General features: G+C 61.7%; 2 protein-coding genes across 7 annotated transcripts; one reads left to right on the top strand and one right to left on the bottom strand.

Annotated features, from left to right (window-relative positions):
- The first annotated feature begins 125 nt into the window (after positions 1-125).
- Positions 126-21,529, top strand: WDR6 (WD repeat domain 6). 5 transcript variants are annotated; one of them, XR_012159734.1, is made up of 7 exons: positions 126-283; positions 2,344-4,816; positions 5,359-5,439; positions 5,785-5,901; positions 6,475-6,593; positions 6,783-8,443; positions 14,704-21,529. XR_012159734.1 is itself a non-coding variant. In XM_073350864.1 (6 exons), the coding sequence occupies exons 1-6, from the start codon at positions 214-216 to the stop codon at positions 7,307-7,309; spliced, it is 3,387 nt and encodes a 1,128-aa protein (XP_073206965.1). In that variant the 5' UTR covers positions 126-213; the 3' UTR covers positions 7,310-9,224. The 5 variants fall into 5 exon arrangements, 3 of the variants coding, with proteins under 3 accessions (XP_073206965.1, XP_073206966.1, XP_073206967.1); XR_012159733.1 differs by having other exon boundaries at positions 6,783-8,870; XM_073350864.1 differs by lacking the exon at positions 14,704-21,529 and having other exon boundaries at positions 6,783-9,224.
- On the bottom strand, positions 11,580-22,126 carry DALRD3 (DALR anticodon binding domain containing 3). Of its 2 annotated transcripts, XM_073350868.1 has the most exons (13): positions 21,795-22,080; positions 20,256-20,554; positions 19,882-20,162; positions 19,561-19,619; positions 19,316-19,438; positions 18,463-18,533; positions 17,119-17,177; positions 16,164-16,246; positions 15,118-15,241; positions 14,466-14,524; positions 14,017-14,130; positions 12,648-12,716; positions 11,580-12,247 (listed from the first exon to the last, which is right to left on the bottom strand). In XM_073350868.1, the coding sequence occupies exons 1-13, from the start codon at positions 21,975-21,977 to the stop codon at positions 12,128-12,130; spliced, it is 1,644 nt and encodes a 547-aa protein (XP_073206969.1). In that variant the 5' UTR covers positions 21,978-22,080; the 3' UTR covers positions 11,580-12,127. The 2 variants fall into 2 exon arrangements, with proteins under 2 accessions (XP_073206969.1, XP_073206968.1); XM_073350867.1 differs by lacking the exons at positions 11,580-12,247; positions 12,648-12,716; positions 14,017-14,130 and having other exon boundaries at positions 14,149-14,524; positions 21,795-22,126.
- Positions 22,127-22,154: the final 28 nt, after the last annotated feature.

Below are 22,154 nucleotides of genomic sequence, written 5' to 3'. Positions count from 1 at the left end.
AGGGCACGCAACAGCCCTCGCGACCGCCGGCCAATGGGGGGCAGCGTTAGAGAACCGGGACGCGGAGCGCCTCGCGGGCCAGTAAGGAGCCTCTCCATTGGTGGGTGGGCATGTGGGCGGGGCCTTGATCTTCCGGTCCCCGAGCCCGGCCGCCCTGGGGGCTCGCGCCAGGGGCCGCGCGGGGCCAGGGCGCCTCCCCGGGCAGCCCCCGCCATGGAGCCGCGCCTGCTGCGGGCGCCTGTCACGGCCCTGCGGTTCGTGGGGGGAGCCCGGCTCGTGGCAGGTGGGGCCGGGGGAGGGGGGGCCGGGTACCCCGGGGGGGGGGAGAGGAGAGAGCGAGCCGGGGGGCCGGGTACCCCGGGGGGGGCCGGGGGAGGGGGGGCCGGGTACCCCGGGGGGGGGGAGAGGAGAGAGCGAGCCGGGGGAGGGGGGGCCGGGTACCCCGGGGGGGGGGAGAGGAGAGAGCGAGCCGGGGGAGAGGGGGCCGGGTACCCCGGGGGGGGGGAGGAGAGAGCGAGCCGGGGGAGAGGGGGCCGGGTACCCCGGGGGGGGGGAGAGGAGAGAGCGACCCCGGGGAGGGGGGGGCGGGTACCCCGGGGGGGGGGAGAGGAGAGAGCGAGCCGGGGGGGGGGGGGCGGGTACCCCGGGGGGGGGGAGAGGAGAGAGCGACCCCGGGGGAGGGGGGGCCGGGTACCCCGGGGGGGGGAGAGGAGAGAGCGACCCCGGGGGAGGGGGGGCCGGGTACCCCGGGGGGGGGGAGAGGAGAGAGCGACCCCGGGGGAGGGGGGGCCGGGTACCCCGGGGGGGGGAGAGGAGAGAGCGAGCCGGGGGAGGGGGGGGCGGGTACCCCGGGGGGGGGGAGAGGAGAGAGCGAGCCGGGGGAGGGGGGGCCGGGTACCCCGGGGGGGGGAGAGGAGAGAGCGACCCCGGGGGAGGGGGGGCCGGGTACCCCGGGGGGGGGAGAGGAGAGAGCGACCCCGGGGGAGGGGGGGCCGGGTACCCCGGGGGGGGGAGAGGAGAGAGCGAGCCGGGGGAGGGGGGCCGGGTACCCCGGGGGGGGGAGAGGAGAGAGCGGGCCGGGTACCCCGGGGGGGGAGAGGAGAGAGCGAGCCGGGGGAGAGGGGGCCGGGTACCCCGGCGGGGGGGGAGAGGAGAGAGCGAGCCGGGGGAGAGGGGGCCGGGTACCCCGGCGGGGGGGGAGAGGAGAGAGCGAGCCGGGGGAGAGGGGGCCGGGTACCCCGGCGGGGGGGGAGAGGAGAGAGCGAGCCGGGGGAGAGGGGGCCGGGTACCCCGGCGGGGGGGGAGAGGAGAGAGCGAGCCGGGGGAGAGGGGGCCGGGTACCCCGGCGGGGGGGGAGAGGAGAGAGCGAGCCGGGGGAGAGGGGGCCGGGTACCCCGGCGGGGGGGGAGAGGAGAGAGCGAGCCGGGGGAGGGGGGACCGGGTACCCCGGCGGGGGGGGAGAGGAGAGAGCGAGCCGGGGGAGGGGGGACCGGGTACCCCGGCGGGGGGGGAGAGGAGAGAGCGAGCCGGGGGAGGGGGGACCGGGTACCCCGGCGGGGGGGAGAGGAGAGAGCGACCCCGGGGAGGGGCCGGGTACCCGGGGGGGGGGAGAGGAGAGAGCGAGCCGGGGGAGGGGGGGCCGGGTACCCCGGCGGGGGGGAGAGGAGAGAGCGACCCCGGGGAGGGGCCGGGTACCCGGGGGGGGGGGCCGGGTACCCCGGGGGGGGGAGAGGAGAGAGCGAGCCGGGGGAGGGGGGGCCGGGTACCCCGGGGGGGAGAGAGGAGAGAGCGAGCCGGGGGAGGGGGGTCGGGTACCACCCTGGGAGGGGGGCGGAGTGAGCAAGCCGAAGGGGGCGGATACCTTGGGGGGATAAGCTGGGAGAGGGGGGCTGTGTACCCCGAGGGGGGAGGGCCTGGGTACTCTGTGGAGGGCTGGACGGGGCGAGACAGGCCTGGGTATCCCAATGGGGCGACCACAGAGCCACACACATGGTGCCTGTCAGCCCGGGGCTGCACTGTTGGGCTGGTCAGCACGTGTCTGGTGCTCGCCCGCCCTGGGTGCAGCTCATCCACTGGCCCTTCCTGGGAACGTTCAGCCCTGCATCTCCTCCGCCATGCCAGGCGTCTCCTGCCGGCTGCTGCCTGCGGGACCCCTCTGTCGCATGACTGCCGACAGACAGAAAGGCCTCTGGCAAACCAGGGGACATTCCGGTGCAGCCTTCGCTGCGGCACCAACTGCTGCTGTGGAGGGACGGGGCGCCCGGTGCAGTGGCGGGTGCTGCGCCGGCCCAGGGAGGGCACTGCTGGGAAGGGGGATAACTCTGATCACTTGCTGCCTGTTAGGTGAAGGACCCAACGTGGTTGTGTACAGCCTGGATGCTGGCGGCGGAGCTGCGGGGAGCCATTGGCAGAGGGTGCTTCGGAACCATCGTATCCACGGGATCAAGGAGCGGAGGAGTCCCTCCTCAGAAGCTGAGCAGAGGACTCTGGCTGTCTTTGGGGGCAAAGGTCTCATTGTCCTGGAGCTGTGTGCACGAGGGAAGGAAGTGAGTCTAACTGAACTCTGCCAGCTCTGTGAGCTGCACGACTGGATATGGGATCTGCAGTGGTTGGCAGGCAGCACAGGGACCCTCACTCACGTTGGGTTAGCCCTTGGCCATAACTCTGTGGCACTCTATGACTATGCCAGTCACAGGACCCTGCGGGAGGTGCACTGCGAGGAGAAGTGCATCCTCTACTCTGCTTATCTGGTTGGAGACAGCTGGAATGAGCTGGTGGTAGTGGCTGGCACAGTCTTTAACCAGCTTGTGGTCTGGCGCGTGGCTGACGGGAGCAATGAAGAAGCAAGGATAAAACCCCAGAGGAGGGTCAGTGGACACGACGGAGTCATCTTTAGCATCTGCTACTTGAAGAGCAAAGGCATATTGGCCTCAGCCTCGGATGACCGGAGCATTAGGGTGTGGGATGTTGGGGACCTGCAAGCACCTCGTGATCCAGTGCGCTGTCTCCTGGTGTGTTATGGCCACCAGTCAAGGGTGTGGTCTGTCAGGCTGCTGAGTGACTATCTCATCAGCATCGGGGAGGACGCTGCCTGCATTGTGTGGAACTACAATGGAGAGGTTGTTCAGAGCTTCAGAGGGCACAAAGGGCGCAGTATCAGGGCAGTAGCTGTCCATGAGGCACGAGGCTGGGTGGCCACAGGTGGGGCTGACACTGGGGTTAGACTCTGGCACATTAGAGGACCTGAACCCAATGGGAATGGCCTTGTGCAACTAAACTTCAGCCCGCCCCATAGGAATGGATCCCCCAAGGCCGTAAAGCTGGTAGACGCAAGCCAGCTCCTCGTGATGACTGATGCGGGGGCCATCTACAGCTACAACTTGGCCTCTAAACGCTGGGCTTTGGTCATGGAGGATGCAAACTATCAGTCCTACTGTCTCCTGGAAGTTGTGCAACTAGCCAATGGCATCGTGCTATGTGCCATGGGCAATCTGACGGGGCATGTCAAAGTCTTTCCCCTCTGCTGCCCCACAGAAAGTGAGGAGAAGAGGCTGTATGAGGGGAAGGTCCACAGCCTGAGCTGGGCCGCATGCCCACGTGGGGATCCCAGCCAACATGTGCTCTTTGCCTCTGGCCTAGGGGGTGTTCTGCTCTGGCTGGAGGTCTCATGCTGCTCCTCCGGACGAGTGGCTTCCGTGGTGGAGAAATGTTGCTATCTCTTGCCAGTCTGCAGGCACAGGTGGCATACAAGTGTGGCCTTCTTGCCCGAGGAGGGGCTTTTGGTCTGTGGTGACCGCAGGGGCTCGCTGCTGCTGTTTCCCTGCAGCACTGCTCTGGGATCTGCCTTTAGCATCTGTTCTGTGCCAGGACAAGGGGATGCTGCTGATGACCCTGTGGGTCATGGTTTGGTCTGTAAAGACTCCGGTGACAAGCCAGGTTTGGTTTCTTCCCAGGGGGAAGGAAACCGCCCCGTTCAAGGTCCCATTTCCCTGCTCTTTGGGCTTCATGGGAAGCTGGGTGTGACCTCAGTGACCTGCCATGATGGCTTTGTTTATAGCACGGGCAGGGACGGCTGCTACCGCCAGCTGCGAGTGCAGGACCGGCAGCTGCAGGTGCTCAGGAAGCTGAAGCCATGCAAAGGGCTGGAGTGGATCGAACAGCTGCACTTCACCCCTGGTGGGAACCTGCTGGTGCTGGGCTTCCATGCAAGCCACTTTGTGCTGTGGAGCTCCCGGACCAACGAGAAGCTGCACTGTGTGCCATGTGGCGGGGGTCACCGCTCGTGGAGTTACGGCCGCTGGCTTGCTTCCGAGGTCTTTGCTTACATCAAGTCTGGGGACGTCTTCGTCTACCAGAGCCGGGGCGGGCCCAGCAGGCAGCACCTGCTGAGGGAGCCTCTGCATGGGCGGGAGTTGACATGCGTGCGGCATGTGGGCACAATAAGGACCCGCGGGTGCTGCCCGGTGGATATCCTTGTGACCAGCAGTGAGGACATGACTGCCAATGTGATTGCCATCAGCGAATCATCCTATTCATTGGCTCCACTCGCAGCCATCAGCGACCACATCTCGAGCGTGAGAGCTCTGGCCGTGGCCAGTGGCAGTTGGCAGGAGGAGACAGCCACCTGGTCTGCTCTCCTGTTCTCTGCAGGGGGCAGGGCTGAGATAGAGTGCTACAGGCTCCTGCTCAGCTGTGACCACGATGCCAGGAGTGGCGTGGCCTGCCAGGTCGTCCACGTGGCCTCCCACCAGCTGGACGAGCACTGGGATCGCATGAGGAACAAGCACCGAGTCATCAAGATGGACCCGGAAACCAGGTAACACCCCGGCATTCCCCAAGGAAACAGGGATGTGGGCTGGGGCCACATGGGGAGCTAGTTCCTGCCAGGGCACTGGAGAGAGAGCCTGAGACCCCTGCAGTCCTCAGCCCTTCAGTCCAGGCAGGAGCTCTGCTGATGCTGAGGCTTCAGGACAGCTGAGCCCTACTCCCCTCTCTCCCCCACCCCAGTCACATAGCTGAGGGCCCAGCTGAAAAGGGACTTTGCCCTCCTGTCCTAGAGAGCTCACCCCATGTCCCTCATACCTCCGGTCGACCTGGAGATTGCCAGGCTGGTGGGATCTGCCTCGCAGTCTGCAGATCAGGGCAGGGCTCTGCTGCTCCCAGTGTGGAGGCAGGGACTAGGGTGTGGATCAGTCCCTACTGTTGTCTCCTCTGAGAGGCGAGAGCTATGCAGTGTGTTGTGCTGGGGGTTGTAGTCAAGCTGTGGGGCTGCCCTGTGGTGCCCCGGCACAGGATTGGCCATCTGCCTGTCCTGTGGAGACTAGCCAATGGGCTGACTGGTTGCTGTGTTTGCTCCAGGTACATGTCCATTGCAGTTGTGGCTGGTACTGATGAGTCCTGCCTATTCTTGGCTGCCGCTTGCAGTGATGGATCTGTCCGGTAAGGAGGAGTCTCAGCTCTGATCCCAGAGACCTGCTTTCCCCCAATGGGCTGTTCCAGCTTGCCAGGGGAAGGAGACGCAGTGTGATCCAGAGAGGGAGCAAAGCCCTGGAGGAAGAGATGCAAAAACAGCTGATCCCCTGGTCTTCCTAACTCCTCCTGTGTGGAGGCAGGGGCTGGAAAGCGCTCCTCCTTCCCCAACTGCTCCCCTCCTCTCTGAGTTGGGAGAACATACCCTGAATCTAGACAGAGGGGCAGGAGAATGGGCGCCCGGGCAGAGCTGCAGTGAAATCTGTGCACCCCCGCTCCCTTGCCCTGACTGCCTTCCCCTTGCTGCTACTGCAGGATCTTCCTGATGCTGGAGCCTGCTCAGAAGCTGCTGCTTGTGGCCGAGTCTTTTCACCACCAGCGCTGCGTCCTGAAAGTGGAGACGTTTACGCACAGGGTAGCGGGAGACAGGAGGTGAGCACTGTTTGCACTGTGCCGCATCGGACATCCCTGCAGTTAGATGGGGAGAGATGGTTTCAGCTGTGATTGGAGGAGAGCAGACGAAGAGGAGGGGTACAGGGAGGCTCATGCCCCCTCTGACCAGCACCCCTCACCCACAGGATAGTTTTGCCCCGGGTCTTGGCCTCCAAACCTCCCATCTGAACTGGGGAATTAATCCTAGCAGAGCTTGCACGGGTAGGAGCCAACGTGGTCCCATATACTCCGTCCTGCAGGGATCTAGGGATGCTTTGTGTGCAGATTGCGCTGGCCTGGCAAACCTACCCTCACCAGCAATCCAGGGCTAGGACAGCTGCAGGCCTCAGCCGCACTGTGACTGCTCAGGGTGCTATGGCTCTGTGGTCAGATTAAACACTGGAGACCGGAGCAGCCTAGATCCAAGGGTTTGCTCACTGCAGGGACTGGACTCGCTGCAGACTCCCCCACTGCGTGCCACCCAGGGCAGCTGGTTTGTGCACTGAACCTCAGGGCCCAGGAATCTAGACTTAGTTCAGCCAGGAACCTGCCCCAATGTATTTGGTTTCCCAGGAGACACTTCATGTGCAGCGCTGCCACTGATGGGAGTATTGCATTCTGGGACATAACTGCCACCATTGAGCATGCTGCAGCCGCCCTGGAGTTGGCGAGTGGAGAGCTGCGGCCCCTCGGTAGGTGTTTCCCCAGCTTTCCTGACTGCACTGATTGCTGGAAGTGTCCCCTGGGGCTCTCTGCAGCTAGTGCCTGGGACTGCCTCCCAGGGACACCTCCAGGCAGTCATGGCAGCAGCCACTTTCCTTTGCAGCGGAGGTGTCTGTTGCTGCGTGCCCTTGGTTGTCATTGAGCTCTTCTTTTCTCAGCTCTGGGGGCCCCGTCCCTGGCTGTCCAGGCTCACAGCTGTGGCGTGAACAGCCTCCATGTTCGGCAGACAGCGGCAGGACGATACCTTGTGGCCAGTGGCAGTGATGATGGCTCCATCCACATCTGTCTCATTGCTGTGGATACAGCCCTGACTGAGCCGTCCCCCTCCCTTCCTTGGCACATAGTGCCCCTTGGAGCCAGTGCCGGGGCTCGCATTCTCCTGCTGGAGGCGTTCTCAAGGCCATGTGCCCATGCGGCCCATGTGACAGGACTCAGGGTCTTGCGGCCAGACCTGCTGGTCTCCGCCTCCGTGGACCAGCGCCTGACGCTTTGGCATCTACGCAAGGACAGCCTCGTCTTCCTAGGCAGCAGGTTCTGCCACGTGGCAGATGTGGCTGAGTTGGATTGCTGGGGAAGCGAGGAGCGGGGCTATGGCTGTGTGCTCTGCGGGCAGGGCCTAGAGATTGTCTGGTGCATGGCCCGAGCGAGTCCCCAGCAGCTCCCTTCCTCCAGGGCTTTGGAATAAAGGGGAGCACATGGCAAGGCCACAGCTGCCTTATTTGGTGGGGGGTGGGGTGCCTGCTTGCCACAGGAACCGCAGAGCCTCCATAGCCCTCTGCTTCCATTGTCCCCAGCTGGGAGAGGGGGACCAGGCCTCTAAACCCTCTCTCCAGCTGGCACCCCATCCTGCCACTTCACCCTGGCCCTAGTCCCAGGGGAGCTGGCATGTCAGCCGAGGATGCATCTCAAACGCTGGCAGTTCCTTGTGGGCAGAGCAGCCTGGGAACCCAACAGGGCCTTGCCCAGGCCCCCCCCAGTGACCCTAATAACACTTGGCTGTTCTGGAGCCCCGTAGCCCAGGGGTCTCCAAGCCCTTGACATGCTGATGAAGCCCCACGCTGCTTGGGAGCTGGAGCAAGTCAGCTCAATCCCGGTGTCCCACATAGGAAACTGAGACATGGTGTGGGAGTGATGAGCAGGGACCCACGGAGCTGAGAACAGAACCCAGGCTTTGTGACACCCACTGACCTGCTGTACCCACCGCTGCACTTCTTCCCCTGCCTGCGTAGACTCGGCATGTTGTGTGCTGGCTGGCTGCTCAGCTCCAGGATGTGGGGTGACCGTGGATGTTCAGGGGCTGCCTGGCTTGCCTGTGCCCGGCAGCATGTCCTGACTGCAGAGCCCTTGGAGGGGTCCCACTGCTGGGCGTCAGGGCATGTCAGCGCCTGACAGCACCGCCTGGATGAAGGAGACATCCTAGCCCCAGGCTGAGATGGGCAGCTGCTGGGGAACCCACGAACAGGGCGCAGGGCCCAGCAGACCCCCTGAGCGCCACTGCACTGAGCAGTTCTGTTCCCCATCCCCAGGCTCCTCCGGTGGCTGGTGCCTGCACGTTTCCCCGTGCCCGGGAGGTTTGGGGCCAACGTGCTTGCGCTGGGACTTGCTGAAGGAGATGCTTTGTGCTGCTGTCTCCTCTCCGGCTTGGGCTCAGTAGTTCCAGGCCCTGCACCCTGGGCTGGCTGCGGTTACCTGCTCCCCGAGTGCCCCAGGCATATTGCATAGCTCTGGATTGCAGTTTGGAGAGGCTGTGCCAGGCCCCTTGGTGGAGCCCAGCTGTTGTGCACGGACAGCTCTGTGGCCCTTGGGCCAGTCCACTCTGGTGAGCTGCTGGTCTGGCTGTGAAGTGGGGTGAGTTGAGGGGAAGTGAGCAGCACAGAACGAGGGACACTGCACCTCAGGGGGAGGTGGCCCATGCGCTGCTCTGTGCCCTCGCAGCACACTAGCCTGACATTGACCATCCAGGGAGACAGGGCAGAGCCCGAGTGACCTTCCAGAGGTGGCTCTTCAGGAGAGCAAAACAAAGGACAGCCCCTGGAGGAGCCTAGGCAGGCACGGAGGCTGCAGGCAACAGGCACACTGTCCTCTGTGACCAGTGCAGTTGGCTGAGGGTCAGCACTGCCCACAGCAGGAGTCACCAGCTGGCCAGGCTGCACCCCGAAGATGGACGTGACCCTATCCTTGGGGAGGAGCCAGGGGCCTGGTAGAAACAGGGAAGATGGTGCCAGGGGACCAGCTGGGCAGGCCAGGTACAGCGTTGTCTCAGTGCCAGGGCACCTCCCTGGGAGCTACACAGGCTAGTGTTTGACTGGGGGAGTCTTGTGTTCCTTGGGGCAGGAAAGCTGCAGCTTCTCTTTCTCTCACGCTGGTACTGTCGGGGCACGGTAGAGGCAGCCCAGCCAGTGCCAAGCTGATGCATGTAGAGCCCAGGGTCTCCGCTCGCTGCTGGGTCCACAGCGTGCCTCAGTTGCTGCTGAGCCCGCCAGGCTGCGCTGGGCTGACAGGTCTGGACTAGCGGGATTATGGAGCATGGGCAGAGCTGTGCAGGCATGGCAATGGGGGATGGGCCTGAGGCAGAGCTGTGGGTGGAGGCTTAGAACTGGAATGGCAGGGGGTCTGGAGCGGGGCGAGGTGGAGCTGGGGGCCCAGGAGTGGAATGGCTGGGGGTCTGGAGCGGGGCCAGGTGGAGTTGGGGGCCCAGGAGTGGAATGGCGGGGGGTCTGGAGCGGGGCGAGGTGGAGCTGGGGGCCCAGGAGTGGAATGGCTGGGGGTCTGGAGCGGGGTGAGGTGGAGCCGGGGGCCCAGGACTGGAATGGCGGGGGGTCTGGATTGGGCCGAGGTGGAGCTGGGAGCCCAGGACTGGAATGGTGGGGGGTCTGGAGCGGGGCGAGGTGGAGCTGGGGGGCCAGGAGTGGAATGGCGGGGGGTCTGGAGCGGGGCAACGTGGAGCTGGGGTCCCAGGCGTGGAATGGCGGGGGGTCTGGAGCGGGGCGAGGTGGAGCTGGGGGCCCAGGACTGGAATGGCGGGGGGTCTGGAGCGGGGCGAGGTGGAGCTGGGGGCCCAGGCGTGGAATGGCGGGGGGTCTGGAGCGGGGCGAGGTGGAGCTGGGGGCCCAGGGCTGGAATGGCTGGGGGTCTGGAGCGGGGCCAGGTGGAGTTGGGGGCCCAGGAGTGGAATGGCGGGGGGTCTGGAGCGGGGCGAGGTGGAGCCGGGGGCCCAGGAGTGGAATGGCTGGGGGTCTGGAGCGGGGTGAGGTGGAGCCGGGGGCCCAGGACTGGAATGGCGGGGGGTCTGGATTGGGCCGAGGTGGAGCTGGGAGCCCAGGACTGGAATGGCGGGGGGTCTGGATTGGGCCGAGGTGGAGCTGGGAGCCCAGGACTGGAATGGCGGGGGGTCTGGAGCGGGGCGAGGTGGAGCTGGGGGCCCAGGCGTGGAATGGCGGGGGGTCTGGAGCGGGGCGAGGTGGAGCTGGGGGCCCAGGGCTGGAATGGCGGGGGGTCTGGAGCTGGTCGAGGTGGAGCTGCGGGCCCAGGACTGGAATGGCGGGGGGTCTGGAGCGGGGCGAGGTGGAGCTGGGGGCCCAGGACTGGAATGGCGGGGGGTCTGGAGCTGGTCGAGGTGGAGCTGCGGGCCCAGGACTGGAATGGCGGGGGGTCTGGAGCGGGGCGAGGTGGAGCTGGGGGCCCAGGACTGGAATGGCGGGGGGTCTGGAGCGGGGCGAGGTGGAGCTGGGGGCCCAGGACTGGAATGGCGGGGGGTCTGGAGCGGGGCGAGGTGGAGCTGGGGGCCCAGGACTGGAATGGCGGGGGGTCTGGAGCTGGTCGAGGTGGAGCTGCGGGCCCAGGACTGGAATGGCGGGGGGTCTGGAGCGGGGCGAGGTGGAGCTGGGGGCCCAGGACTGGAATGGCGGGGGGTCTGGAGCTGGTCGAGGTGGAGCTGGGGGCCCAGGACTGGAATGGCGGGGGGTCTGGAGCTGGTCGAGGTGGAGCTGCGGGCCCAGGACTGGAATGGCGGGGGGTCTGGAGCAGGGCGAGGTGGAGCTGGGGGCCCAGGACTGGAATGGCGGGGGGTCTGGAGCTGGTCGAGGTGGAGCTGCGGGCCCAGGACTGGAATGGCGGGGGGTCTGGAGCGGGGCGAGGTGGAGCTGGGGGCCCGGGTCTGGAGCGGGGCGAGGTGGAGCTGGGGGCCCAGGACTGGAATGGCGGGGGGTCTGGAGCGGGGCGAGGTGGAGCTGGGGCCCAGGAGCGGAATGGCGGGGGGTCTGGAGCGGGGCGAGGTGGAGCTGGGGCCCAGGAGCGGAATGGCGGGGGGTCTGGAGCGGGGCGAGGTGGAGCTGGGGCCCAGGAGCGGAATGGCGGGGGGTCTGGAGCGGGGCGAGGTGGAGCTGGGGCCCCAGGAGCGGAATGGCGGGGGGTCTGGAGCGGGGCGAGGTGGAGCTGGGGCCCCAGGAGCGGAATGGCGGGGGGTCTGGAGCGGGGCGAGGTGGAGCTAGGGGCCCAGGAGCGGAATGGCGGGGGGTCTGGAGCGGGGCCAGGTGGAGCTAGGGGCCCAGGAGCGGAATGGCGGGGGGTCTGGAGCGGGGCCAGGTGGAGCTGGGGGCCCAGGAGCGGAATGGCGGGGGGTCTGGAGCGGGGCGAGGTGGAGCTGGGGGCCCAGGACTGGAATGGCGGGGGGTCTGGAGCGGGGCGAGGTGGAGCTGGGGGCCCAGGACTGGAATGGCGGGGGGTCTGGAGCGGGGCGAGGTGGAGCTGGGGGCCCAGGAGCGGAATGGCGGGGGGTCTGGAGCGGGGCGAGGTGGAGCTGGGGGCCCAGGAGCGGAATGGCGGGGGGTCTGGAGCGGGGCGAGGTGGAGCTGGGGGCCCAGGAGCGGAATGGCGGGGGGTCTGGAGCGGGGCGAGGTGGAGCTGGGGGCCCAGGACTGGAATGGCGGGGAGTTAAACAAGAAAACAGCACTTGCTCCATAACAATCTGTATTTGGATCCAACACCAAGGCTGCTGGCCCCCTCGGGGTAGGGGCAAGCGACCCTGGGGCCAGTGGGGACCTCAGCGAGTTCAGAGCAAAACAGCCAAAAAACCACTTGTTACAACACAACTAAGGCTGAGGCCTGGCCTGCTGGGGTGCCCCACTCCACCCCTGGGGGCGGGGGGCTCACGGCAAGGCAGGGAGATTCTGAGGGGCTGACGGGCTGGGACACGGCCTCTCCTGCTCCTGGGCAGTTTGTGGCAGGAGGCCAGCAAGTTTGGCTTCAGTGGCTAGGAGGCAGAGCCCATGGCCAGGTGCCAGCAGAGCCACTGCCTCCTCCCCAGCACTAGCGGTGGGAAGGGCATTTAACCCCTTCTGTTCCACAAGAACCAGCCCCTCCAGATAGCAACTAAACCTGGGGGGACCCCTCCCCCACCCTCTAAAACAGGGTTAACCCTTTAACTCCGAACAACAGCTTCAGACCAGACTCTGCCCTCCCCCTGTGCTACCCTTTCGGCACCAATGTGTGGTGCCCGCAGGACTCAGATCTGGCTGAGAGGAGGTAGGTGGAGGGTAGCCAGGGCCCTGTGGATCACGTCTCTCACTCCTCTCATCAGCTGTAGCCGAGCAAACATCTGGCTGAACAAATGAGGCAGCGGCTCCTGGAAGAGAGGTGGCAGCAAGTGAGAGCAGAGGCTGCTGCTTCCCTGCGCTCCAGGGGCAGGGCTCCCCGCAGCTCCTGCTCAGTGTAGGGAGGGCTTCCTAGAGTCCTTCCTCCTTTCCTCTCCATGCTCTCAGCCCCCCTGCTGGATGGGGTGCCCTTCGCCACATGGTGCTGAGGCCACTGAGAGCTGGGCAGGGGAAGCGTGCCCTAGCCAGCAAGCCAGGCTTTCCTAGCTGGGCACCCCTGTTGGTACACTGCCATCCCATTAGCTTCCCACAGAGGGGCATGGCCAGTTGGGCCCTGAAGCCTGCAGGGGGAGGGTGCTGCTCTGGCTCCCTGGAGAGAGCAGCTACTGTGGGAGGGAGGGCAGGCTGTTTCCCAGGAGGGTCCCTGCTTACCCCCAAGATGTGAACGCGGTTGTAGTAGGAGCTGAAGTCCATGCTCAGGTGAATCAGGAATTTGCACACCTGCCACACAAAGCAGAGCAGCTAGAGACCTTCCTTCCCGCAGGGGGCAGTCAGAGACCATGTGCACACTCCCTGCTAGGTGGTCGCACAGTGACACCCATCCCACTCTGCCTAGTCGATCACCCCATCACGGTCCTGGGCACCTCTTTCCAGGCCTTCTGCCCCTACGGCCAGGGCTGCAGCTAGCAGCTCCACGCTTGTTTCCTCCCGCGCGGGGCTCCTGCTGACACCTGCTGGGTGCCCAGGGATGGGAAAGCAGCAGCGGCCCCCAGAGGAGGTGCTGTAGGGAGCAGCCTGGGCTCAGTCCCAGCAGAGAACCACAATTAGAGGCTGGCTTGCACAACTGCTTTGAAGTGCCAGTGGTATAAACATCTGGGAGAAGCCCTGCAGAACAGGCAGCAAGCCCCCCCTGCCTGTAACAGCAGTGGCCAGGGCCCCACAGTCACCCACACCTGCACAGCACCCCGGGCCTGGCCAGCTCAGCAGAGAAGCCACGGACTGAGTGGGCCACAGAGCATGAGCTCCTCTTGCTCCCAGCAAGGCAGCTTATGCTGCTGCCTCCATTGAACCTGTGGCCAGCCTGCCTCTGCCTGGGATCATTCACTCTCCATGCTGTTGAGGCAGCTGGTCAGACTGCTGGGGTTATCTCCTCTCGAACAGTCCCTCTGGGGCAATGCCCTGGAGGCAGACACGAGGAACTAGCTCCCTGTTCTCCACCGTTGTCCTTACCGGCAGGGCCCTGCCCCTCCACACTGCTAGGCCTGTCAGCCTGGGACACCCATTTGTCCCTCTCACTGCTGCCCTGTAATCGCAGTCGCTGTCCCTCTTCCCCCCTCCTGCCCCGAATTAACGTGTAAGGACAGCATGCTCTCCTCCCGCAAACCCCCCTCCTGCCGAACACACAGCTGTGCCGGCAGCAAGGGCTGCAGCTGTTTGGAAGAGGGTTATTTAGCAGCAGCCAAGCTCACTTGCTTACTCCTCCCTGCACCTCCTGTTTGCCAAACTAATTTGCAGCTTGTGTTAAATCAGACGTAACTCTACAGGGCTCAGCAGGCCCCGTTCTAACTGGGACGTCTAGGCCTTGGCTGTCTAACAAATCTCTTCAAGAACGGTGGCTATAGCACCAAAGCAGCCCTCTCTAGTGCTCCACAGACAACCTGCAAACCTCCAGGCTAGTGCCAGCCAGGAGCAGCCCTCGCACCCGCCTGGGGCTCTGTCCCCAGTAAGCCAGCTTGCCAGAGCCCTCATTGGGGGGTAAGAGCCTGCAGATCCTCCCAGCACCCAGCCTCACTGCTCTCACCGCCTCAGTGCTGGCTGTGATTCGAATCCCTTTGCTGGAGAGGGGCAGTTGTGCTGACTGGCTCAGGGTCTCTGGGAAGGGAAGGATGTAGTTGAACAGCAAAAGCCATTCACCCTATGGAAGGAACACAAATGTCAGTCACCTCCCAGCAGCCTCCGGAGCTCTCTCCCCTCACCCCTTGGCCAGCTCAGGTAGTCCCACTGGACTGGAAGCCAGGGCGGGGGAGGACAGCTGTCAGGCCCAGTGATGGTTCTCCTGGGAGCCAGTCTGAACTCTGGGCTGTCTGAGATTCCAGTGGCCCAATGGATCAGACCCTCCCACATGCTCCTGCTAAACTGCCTGGGCCCTTTCCGAGGGGGGCGTGCAGGAGGAAATGACTGTGGGGCAGAGTAAGGATAAGCTTGATTGGCAGCCCCTCCAGCCATGGGTCCCAGCCCTTGCCCACTCACCTCTTCTCTGAGCAGGGAGAAGTTCAGTTCTGATGCTGGGGGGAAGGCCGGGTATGCACCTGGAATAAAAGTTCAGAGCCCGGTTACGCACCTGTGGCAGCAGAGATCTGGGGAAGAGCCGAGATTGGCAGCAGCTCAGAGATGGGCAGGGGTTTGATACCTGGAGACACCTAGCATAAAAGATCGTTCCAAGCAATCGAAGCTGGCTCAGTCACATCATCCATTGCTTTTGTCACAGTTTCCAGCCCGCTGCAGGGGGAAGACCTCCCCTGCACCTTCCTGCCGTGATGCTGGGGCCGTTGGCCTGAATGCTGTGCTTGGTGAGTGGGCTGGGCTTGCCTGAGCTGCTGGACCCCAACCCCTTGGAGCGGCTTTGTCAGACAGTTTGTCGCAGGTCCACAAAGACCATCCACAAAGGATTTTCCCTGCCTTCTGGATCAGTCAGACCAAGGGCTACGAGTCCATAAAGCCTGAGCCCCTGGAACCTCTGGAGGGCTCTGACTAGCAGTAAGGCCCAGCCTGGCCAATTGCTGCCGTCGCTTCCAGGGGGTCACTCACTGAATCAGTCTGGGGCTAATCTTGCTCAGCAGTGGCCCGAGCTGAGCGGAATGTCCTGCCTGCAGCTGATCAGACAGGCAGTCCTGGCACTCACCTTGCTCCACAGCTTGCTGGTAAGTTTTGAAGAGCGTAGCAAGCCGAGCGCAGTTGTACATCACAAAGGCTCCACTTTTCGTTCCCTTTGTGGAGATGCTGCTGTCCTCCAGGTCAAGGATAATCTGAAGGCGGAAACCAGCTCCGTTCCTCTCTCACTTTTTCCTCAGTGGTCCGCCCAGCAATACCTACTTCCTCCCCATTCTCATGAGCCCTTGCACCACTTCCCCCTGGTGGCATCTGACCCTGGCCTTCTCTTGGAAGAAGGAGAGTTGGGCAAGTACCAGGTTGTATCTAGGCCCCAGCTGGAGACCATTAGGAAATGCTTCCTCAGGGCAAATTTGCCTCAGATTTCCCCAGTCCATTCACACGTTCCAAGTAACAGGGCTCCTGTCCCTGCTTTTGGGAGACCAATGCATGGTCTAACAGCTCACTGCTAGCAAAGGATTCCTGATCATCAACCTCCATTTGCCTTTGCTTCATTTCATCCCTTTGTTTGTAGTCACACCCTGACCAATTCCTTTTCCTCCCCACATCAACCTCCTTCGAATGCCTGCTCCTTAGCCATTTGGGAGCCCAAGGGAGAACTGTCGAGCTCTAACCTTTTCTCAGAACCCTCTCCTGCCCCATTTCTGTTACCTGTCTCCGAGTTCCCTCTAATTTGTTCCCCTCCTCCTGGTGCCAAGAGCCACACCCAAAACCGATGCTGCACTTGACTGTCAAGAGACTTGCTGTCGACTTCTTGCTCTGGGTTTATAGCTCAGAATGGCTTGTTCCACTGCAATATCGCATTAGAAGCTCCTATCTAATTTGCTGTGTGCTATCTCCTAGGTCTCTCAGGGTCATGGCTTCCCAGGTTCTTGTATGTCTCAGAGTCCTTTCCCTGAAACGTAGTGACTGTCTTTTCCCACATTTGCTGGCTGGCAGGCTGTATACGGTGGGATGTTGCTCACTCCCTGTCCCTGTAAGGCCCAGGGGCCAGAATACACAGGGATTGCCTCTTAATGACCAGGAAGGAAAAGCAACGTGGTTCCTTCGTGCGCTTACCTGACTTTGATGGGCTGTACTCAGCATTTCAAACCTGATGGCAGCTGATGTCAAGACGCTGATGATCTCAGTCCAAGAGTCATCTGCGCAGAAAACGTGGCAAAGAACATACAACTGGAAGGGCCTGGCTGAGCCCACCAGCCATGCCACCCGCTAAGCCTGCACATGGTCATAGCTGGGACATATCTCTCAGCCCCAGTCCACTTCTTGCCAGAAGAGGAGGGCATGTTGGGGGGCAGCCCAGCCGCCACCTGGGAAATGTGGGCTTTGTGAGTTTTGTGCAGGTGCAGGAGGCTGGGGTACAGCTGTGGGGGCCAGCTCCCCCTCTCTCCACACGCCATGCTGGCACTGGTTGGGCATGCTCCCCATCAGCATGCCTCAGCCCTGCCCAGGAGGCTGCCCCGGGGGCAAGAGGGAGTTTGCTGGCCATTGCTTGTGAAGTGATTGGTCTCTGCTGAGGCCCCAGCTATTAGCCTGGTGATGGTGGTTTGGATGCCTCCTCACCGGATGAACACCCATCGTGGGAATGACTTTCAGTCCCTGCTGATCTGGACTGGGAGAACCGAAAGTCAGGGCCCTGCAAATCTGCTTGAAATCCACAGACCATGTTTGCGGCTTGGATGCGGGGGTGCTACCAAAGGGCTCTGAACTCCTCTGGGAAAAGCAGGCCTGCGGCAGCATGGTGTAGGTGCTGCTGGGGAGAGAAGAGCCACCAATGCTAGCCTCCAGCAGCTAATTCCCAGAGGCTGGGCTCTCACACCTGTGACTTCACACACACAGCAGCTAACGTGCAGCAAGAGGAGCCGCAGGTGACGCTAGCCCTGGTGAGAGGCTGCCTGCACAAATGCAACCTGCGGGTGAGGAGGCTCCAGGGGCTGCCTGGTCTCCTTGGGTCAATGAAGGCACAAGAGCAGGAGGAAGCATCCCCTGGCCAAGCAAAGGCTTGAAGCCTTACCCTGAACAAGGTCTCCATACTTCATGACCGAGGCTTCGTACATCTGGCACCTGCGGAGCCTGGGAGGAATAAATGCAGTGATGCAAGACAGCCCAGGGCTATCATCCCCTTGCCAGCTCTCAGCTGCACTTGGCACTGCCCTGGCCCATCTGAGTACAATGGCAATGCCCACCCAACAAAGCTGGGGATCAGACAGTGTCCAAAAGAGCCACCCAGCAGAAAGAGGCACTCTTATTGACTTGTAGCAATGCATCCCCCCTTGGTCACATCTCTGCCCACTCCCACTGGCTGCCAGGGTTTTGGCTCCAGCTCTGCCAGCCCAGAGAGGCTGGGCTAAGAGACCAGGTCTCGTTTCTCTTGGGCGGCAGAGTGGCAACCCAACAACCTGGGGCAGAACTCCATGCAGCAAGGACAGCGTCAAACTGAAACCAGCTCCCTGAAATTGTTGTGTTCCTGACCAGAGACTGGACCCCTCTGCTACTGAACCAGTAACATGGGACGCTGATTCATGATGTGAGGGCAGCTGGACCTTTAGAGCACCACATCAAGCTGGGCCCCTCACAGGAAGCAGAAGAGAGGAGTTCCAAGTGGCCTCTCTTGCCTTTCAATGGCTGAGGAAATCAGAAAGCCATTGATCAGAATCTTAAGGATGCAGACTTCTTTCCTGCCCAGGTCCCTGGCTGATGGCACTGATGCAGGGATGGGCAGAATCTCTGGCCAGAGCAGAAACGGGGGCAGACAGCAGGTTGGACACACAACTGTCCATGCCCAGACCTGCCCCTCAAAGATGCTGCAGTGAGCTGTCCATCCAGCACCAACATCCCAGCCTAGTTCTATCAGGCCTGCCTGCTTCTGTCCTCACCTCCCCACCGTGTCTTTGCAGGACAGACATTGTAAGAAGGGCTTACCCTCTCTTTCCATTTCCCACAGCATTAACCAGTGACCCCACCGCAGAGCACTAGCCCTCCACAGTGCAGAGTCAGGGCCTGCTCCTCAGGACATGAGCTGTAGCCCTGCAGGGCTATGCAGATCAGGGTTGCCGGAAGCACGGCTAATGGCTTGAAGAGGAGACTGGAAGTCAGGACACCAGCGTTCTCTTCCCAGTGCTTGCTATGCAACTTGGATTAAGCCTCCTCCTTGTCCATCCTAGCCACCTTTGTACGGTGCTGCGTGCCACTCAGAGGAGTTGGGCTGAAGAACACAGAATATTCTACAGAGCCAGCAGCTTGGGCAGCACTTTTACAGACGGAAAAAACACCCTGATTATCAGCCACCTCAGCAGAACGCAGGGAAACGCGCTCGGTTGAACGGCTGCAGCAGAGTCCTTGCTAAGTGCCAACTTACTGGAAGTACTGGGGTGCCCCCACAGGAGAGGGGGAGTTAGCGACCTTCACTGGCCCACAGACGAGGTGTTTCTGAGAGAGAGGAGGAGAGAGTGAATCCTGGGACAAAGGAGGGGCAAACAGCTCCCTGACCTTCTGCACTTCACCAAGGGCTTTGCCCGTTCAGGCAGTACTGGGATGCGTGAAATATGGAGTATGCCAGACAGCACAGCCGTTCAGCTGTGCTTAGATCCCAGGGTGATAGGCACCACAGACCAACCTGAGCCCCGGCTCTTAATGGATGCGCCCAGACCGTTGTAATGTCACAGCTTATTCAGTCAAAAGAAACCAGCCATGCTGTGAGTGATTCCAGTTTTGTCTACCCTCCTCCCCCCGATGCCCTATCACCTTAGCATCAAGGTCTTCAGGGGCAGGGACACTGCCTTTCTTATCTGTAAAAAGAAAAGGAGGACTTGTGGCACCTTAGAGACGAACCAATTTATTTGAGCATAAGCTTTCGTGAGCTACAGCTCATGCTCAAATAAATTGGTTAGTCTCTAAGGTGCCACAATTACTCCTTTTCTTTTTGCGAAGACAGACTAACACGGCTGTTACTCTGAAACCTTTCTTATCTGTAGTGCTCAGCCAGAAGGGCAGGGGGAGGCTACAGAGGAGGAAAAGGAAGGTTTTCAAGGAGATACGGTCTCCTTTCACCATGAGTTCTTCCTGGGGGAAATCAGAGGGAGCCATGCTCAGACACCCCTACCCCCAACCCAGACAACTTCACACAGCAGCAGAAAACACTTTCCCATCGTTGCCCTCTGCTGGGTGCTGCCATGGGAGGCAGCAATGGGGGAGTCAGAGACGTGCCTCACCTGCAAGGCTGTGTGAGGTCCCAGGTCCAACATCCTCCAGAGCAAATCCACCTGCTGCTGCTGGAACTCGCCCTTACAGCTCACCACATGCACCACCCTGCAGCAGCCTGCCGGTCCCGTGCCCTGCAGCAAAGCAGCAGCCTGGTTAGATGTACTCCCACCAAGCACAGAATTGAGCAGGGCAGGCGCTCTGGGTTCCCTGTTTACCAGAGCAGCACAAACCCACAGGCAGCAGGGTTACTCACCGCACAGCGCAGGGCCATCTGCCGCAGCTCTGCCAGGACCCGCAGCTTCTCCTCAGTCACTGCCAAGGAGGAGGAGAGGACTCAGAAAGGGAGGTACAGGCTCTTTGCACCCTTTCTCCACCCCAGCCATTGCTGCCTCAGTCAGTGTCCTGTGGGGCTGTGACTTGCTAAAGGCTGGTGCGCCGGAACCAGGAAAGAGCAATGGGAGTGGAAAGGGGGGATTTGAGCCCAAACACCCCATATTTTCTGTATGACAATAGAGCCAACTGCAGCCTTGTGCCCACCCAGTCAGATAGCAAATGTTAAACGTGTGACGCTTACCAAGACAGACATCTAGGTTGGGGTCATAGCCCTCCAAGCTCTGCTGCGCCAGGAAGTTTTTCAAATGCACTTTATATATTACATCATCAGCCAGCCTCATCTGCCGTGGCTCCAGCCCTGGGACTGTAGCATAAGGGCACTGGCTGAGGACTTGCTTCAAGGCCAAAACATCCTCAGGAATGAATGCTGTTTCCAGCTCTGAGGGCCAGTCAACTCTCAGCTGGTGCAGAAACTTCTGGATTCCTTCATCGGGCACAGCAGGAACCAGGTGGACATTCATCCTAGAATCAGATACAAACACCATTCACCATGCATGAGCCGGTGCAACATCCAAGGAAGAGCATTTAAAGAGCTGGAGAATTCAATCCACTGACCCCTGTATTCTGAGTACTTCAGCCAAGTGGTCAGTTACTAGAATGGCTCTCAGATTGCTCAGGCTAAGCATGTCCAGGCTTCTCCGGCCCCGGAGGGGTGTGCAGTTCAGGATGATACTCTGCCCACTTGCTGCCTGGGAAGGCTTTGTGAACTCACCAATAGAATTCAGGACCTGCTGGAAGGCAGCAGGTCTCTGTAACTGAACAGTCAGCCCCAGTGGGGTCTGCTGACAGCTCTGGAGAGGTGGTACTCCAGGGCATTTTAGTGAAATCACATCCTCTATGATACCTTTGGGAACCTGCAAGAAGACAAGACAGACACATGAAAAGCTCCTCTCACAGACACTTTCTTTAACACCAGTGTGCCATCTTGCAAATTCCTCACTCTTACTGACAGAAATTAGCTGGAATCTCACCAGTCTAGGTTAGATTCATAAACTTTCAGGCAGTTACTGCAGCCCATGGTGGTAGGGGCTAGTTGTGAGCCTAGGACCCTAGTGTGGTGCAAGGGGGACGCCTGGGGGAATTCTGCACCACTGCGCAATGTAGAATTTTTCAGAAATTAACATTGTGCATGCAGACTTTCCTTTTCCCCCACAGAAATGGGCTGCAGTGCTGCGAGCCGCTACTGGACTCCCTAAGCCCAGCGTGCACATAGTCGATGCTGCTGGGGAGAGAAAAAGGGAGCTCGAGGGTTCCTGGCAGCTGCAGTTCCCAGCACGTCCTGAGGGAATGTAGGAAGCTGTGCAATCTGGGGGTAGGGGCTTTGGGTATCTAGCCCCCACAGCTGGGCTCCAGGGTGGCAAGGGGGCAGAGGAACTGGAACTGGGTAGTCATAGGGGATTCTTTAACTCTCCGGGGGGGGTGGTGAATTTTTGTGTGTGCTTATATTGTTACAAAAAGAAAAGGAGTACTTGTGGCACCTTAGAGACTAACCAATTTATTTGAGCATGAGCTTTCGTGAGCTGCAGCTCACTTCATCGGATGCACGAAAGCTCATGCTCAGATAAATTGGTTAGTCTCTAAGGTGCCACAAATCCTCCTTTTCTTTTTGCGAATACAGACTGACAGGGCTGCTACTCTGAAACTTATATTGTTACAGACATACTTGCTGACCAGTATTTTGAAATAAATTACCAAAATAACTGAAACTGGCATGATTATGTCGTGCGATTTTGACAGACAAAATTTCCAGAGTTTTAAAATATTGTGCGCAGAAGTTTCAATTTTTAGTGCACGTTTTTCAGGGGCTGGGCGCAGCCTGCTCCCAGGAGTAAAAGCGGCTCCGTCCCATGGGCGGTGCCTGGGAATGAGACACCACAGCCAAGGTGCCCCCTGCCCGCCCCCCTGCCCTGCAACAGGGGCAGGGGGCCTCGCCCCAAGGAATCCCCCCAGCTGCTGGGGCTGCACCTCTTGCCCCTCCCCCGCCCCGCCCCGCCCCGCCCCGCGTGGCCTTAGGCCCCGCCCCGCGCCCACAGGCCCCTCCCTCTCCCGGCCCCGCCAGCCCTGAGCCCCTCCCCCTTCACTCTCCCCGCCTACCGGCCCCCCCGCGAACAGAGCCCGCAGCGCGGCCTGGGGGGCCAGGAAGTCGCGGGTCCGCAGGTTCCGGGCGCTGCTCTCCTTGAACCAGACGGAGGCGGGAGGGCCGAGTTCCTTCTTCAGCGCCGCGTTCAGGGCCCCCAGGGTCTCCGACACCCCGAACCGGCCCCCGCCCGTCTCCATGGGGACCGAGGCAGCTGCCGAAACCGGAACCCGCCGCCAGGGATTCGGGGGCAACGGATACTGAGCAACTTCCTGTTTGTCTAACCGGAAGTTGCGTCACACAGTCGAGCGGCCTTCTTGGATGTGGAGGCAGTTGACGGCGGCCATTTTAGGTGTGGCGGGAAGTTCCGCGGACGC

Source organism: Lepidochelys kempii, chromosome 7 (genome assembly GCF_965140265.1).
Source record: "Lepidochelys kempii isolate rLepKem1 chromosome 7, rLepKem1.hap2, whole genome shotgun sequence".
Classification (NCBI taxonomy): domain Eukaryota; kingdom Metazoa; phylum Chordata; order Testudines; family Cheloniidae; genus Lepidochelys; species Lepidochelys kempii.
The sequence above is the reverse complement of the archived record's forward strand: the minus strand, read 5'-3'. Positions and strand labels throughout refer to the sequence as shown.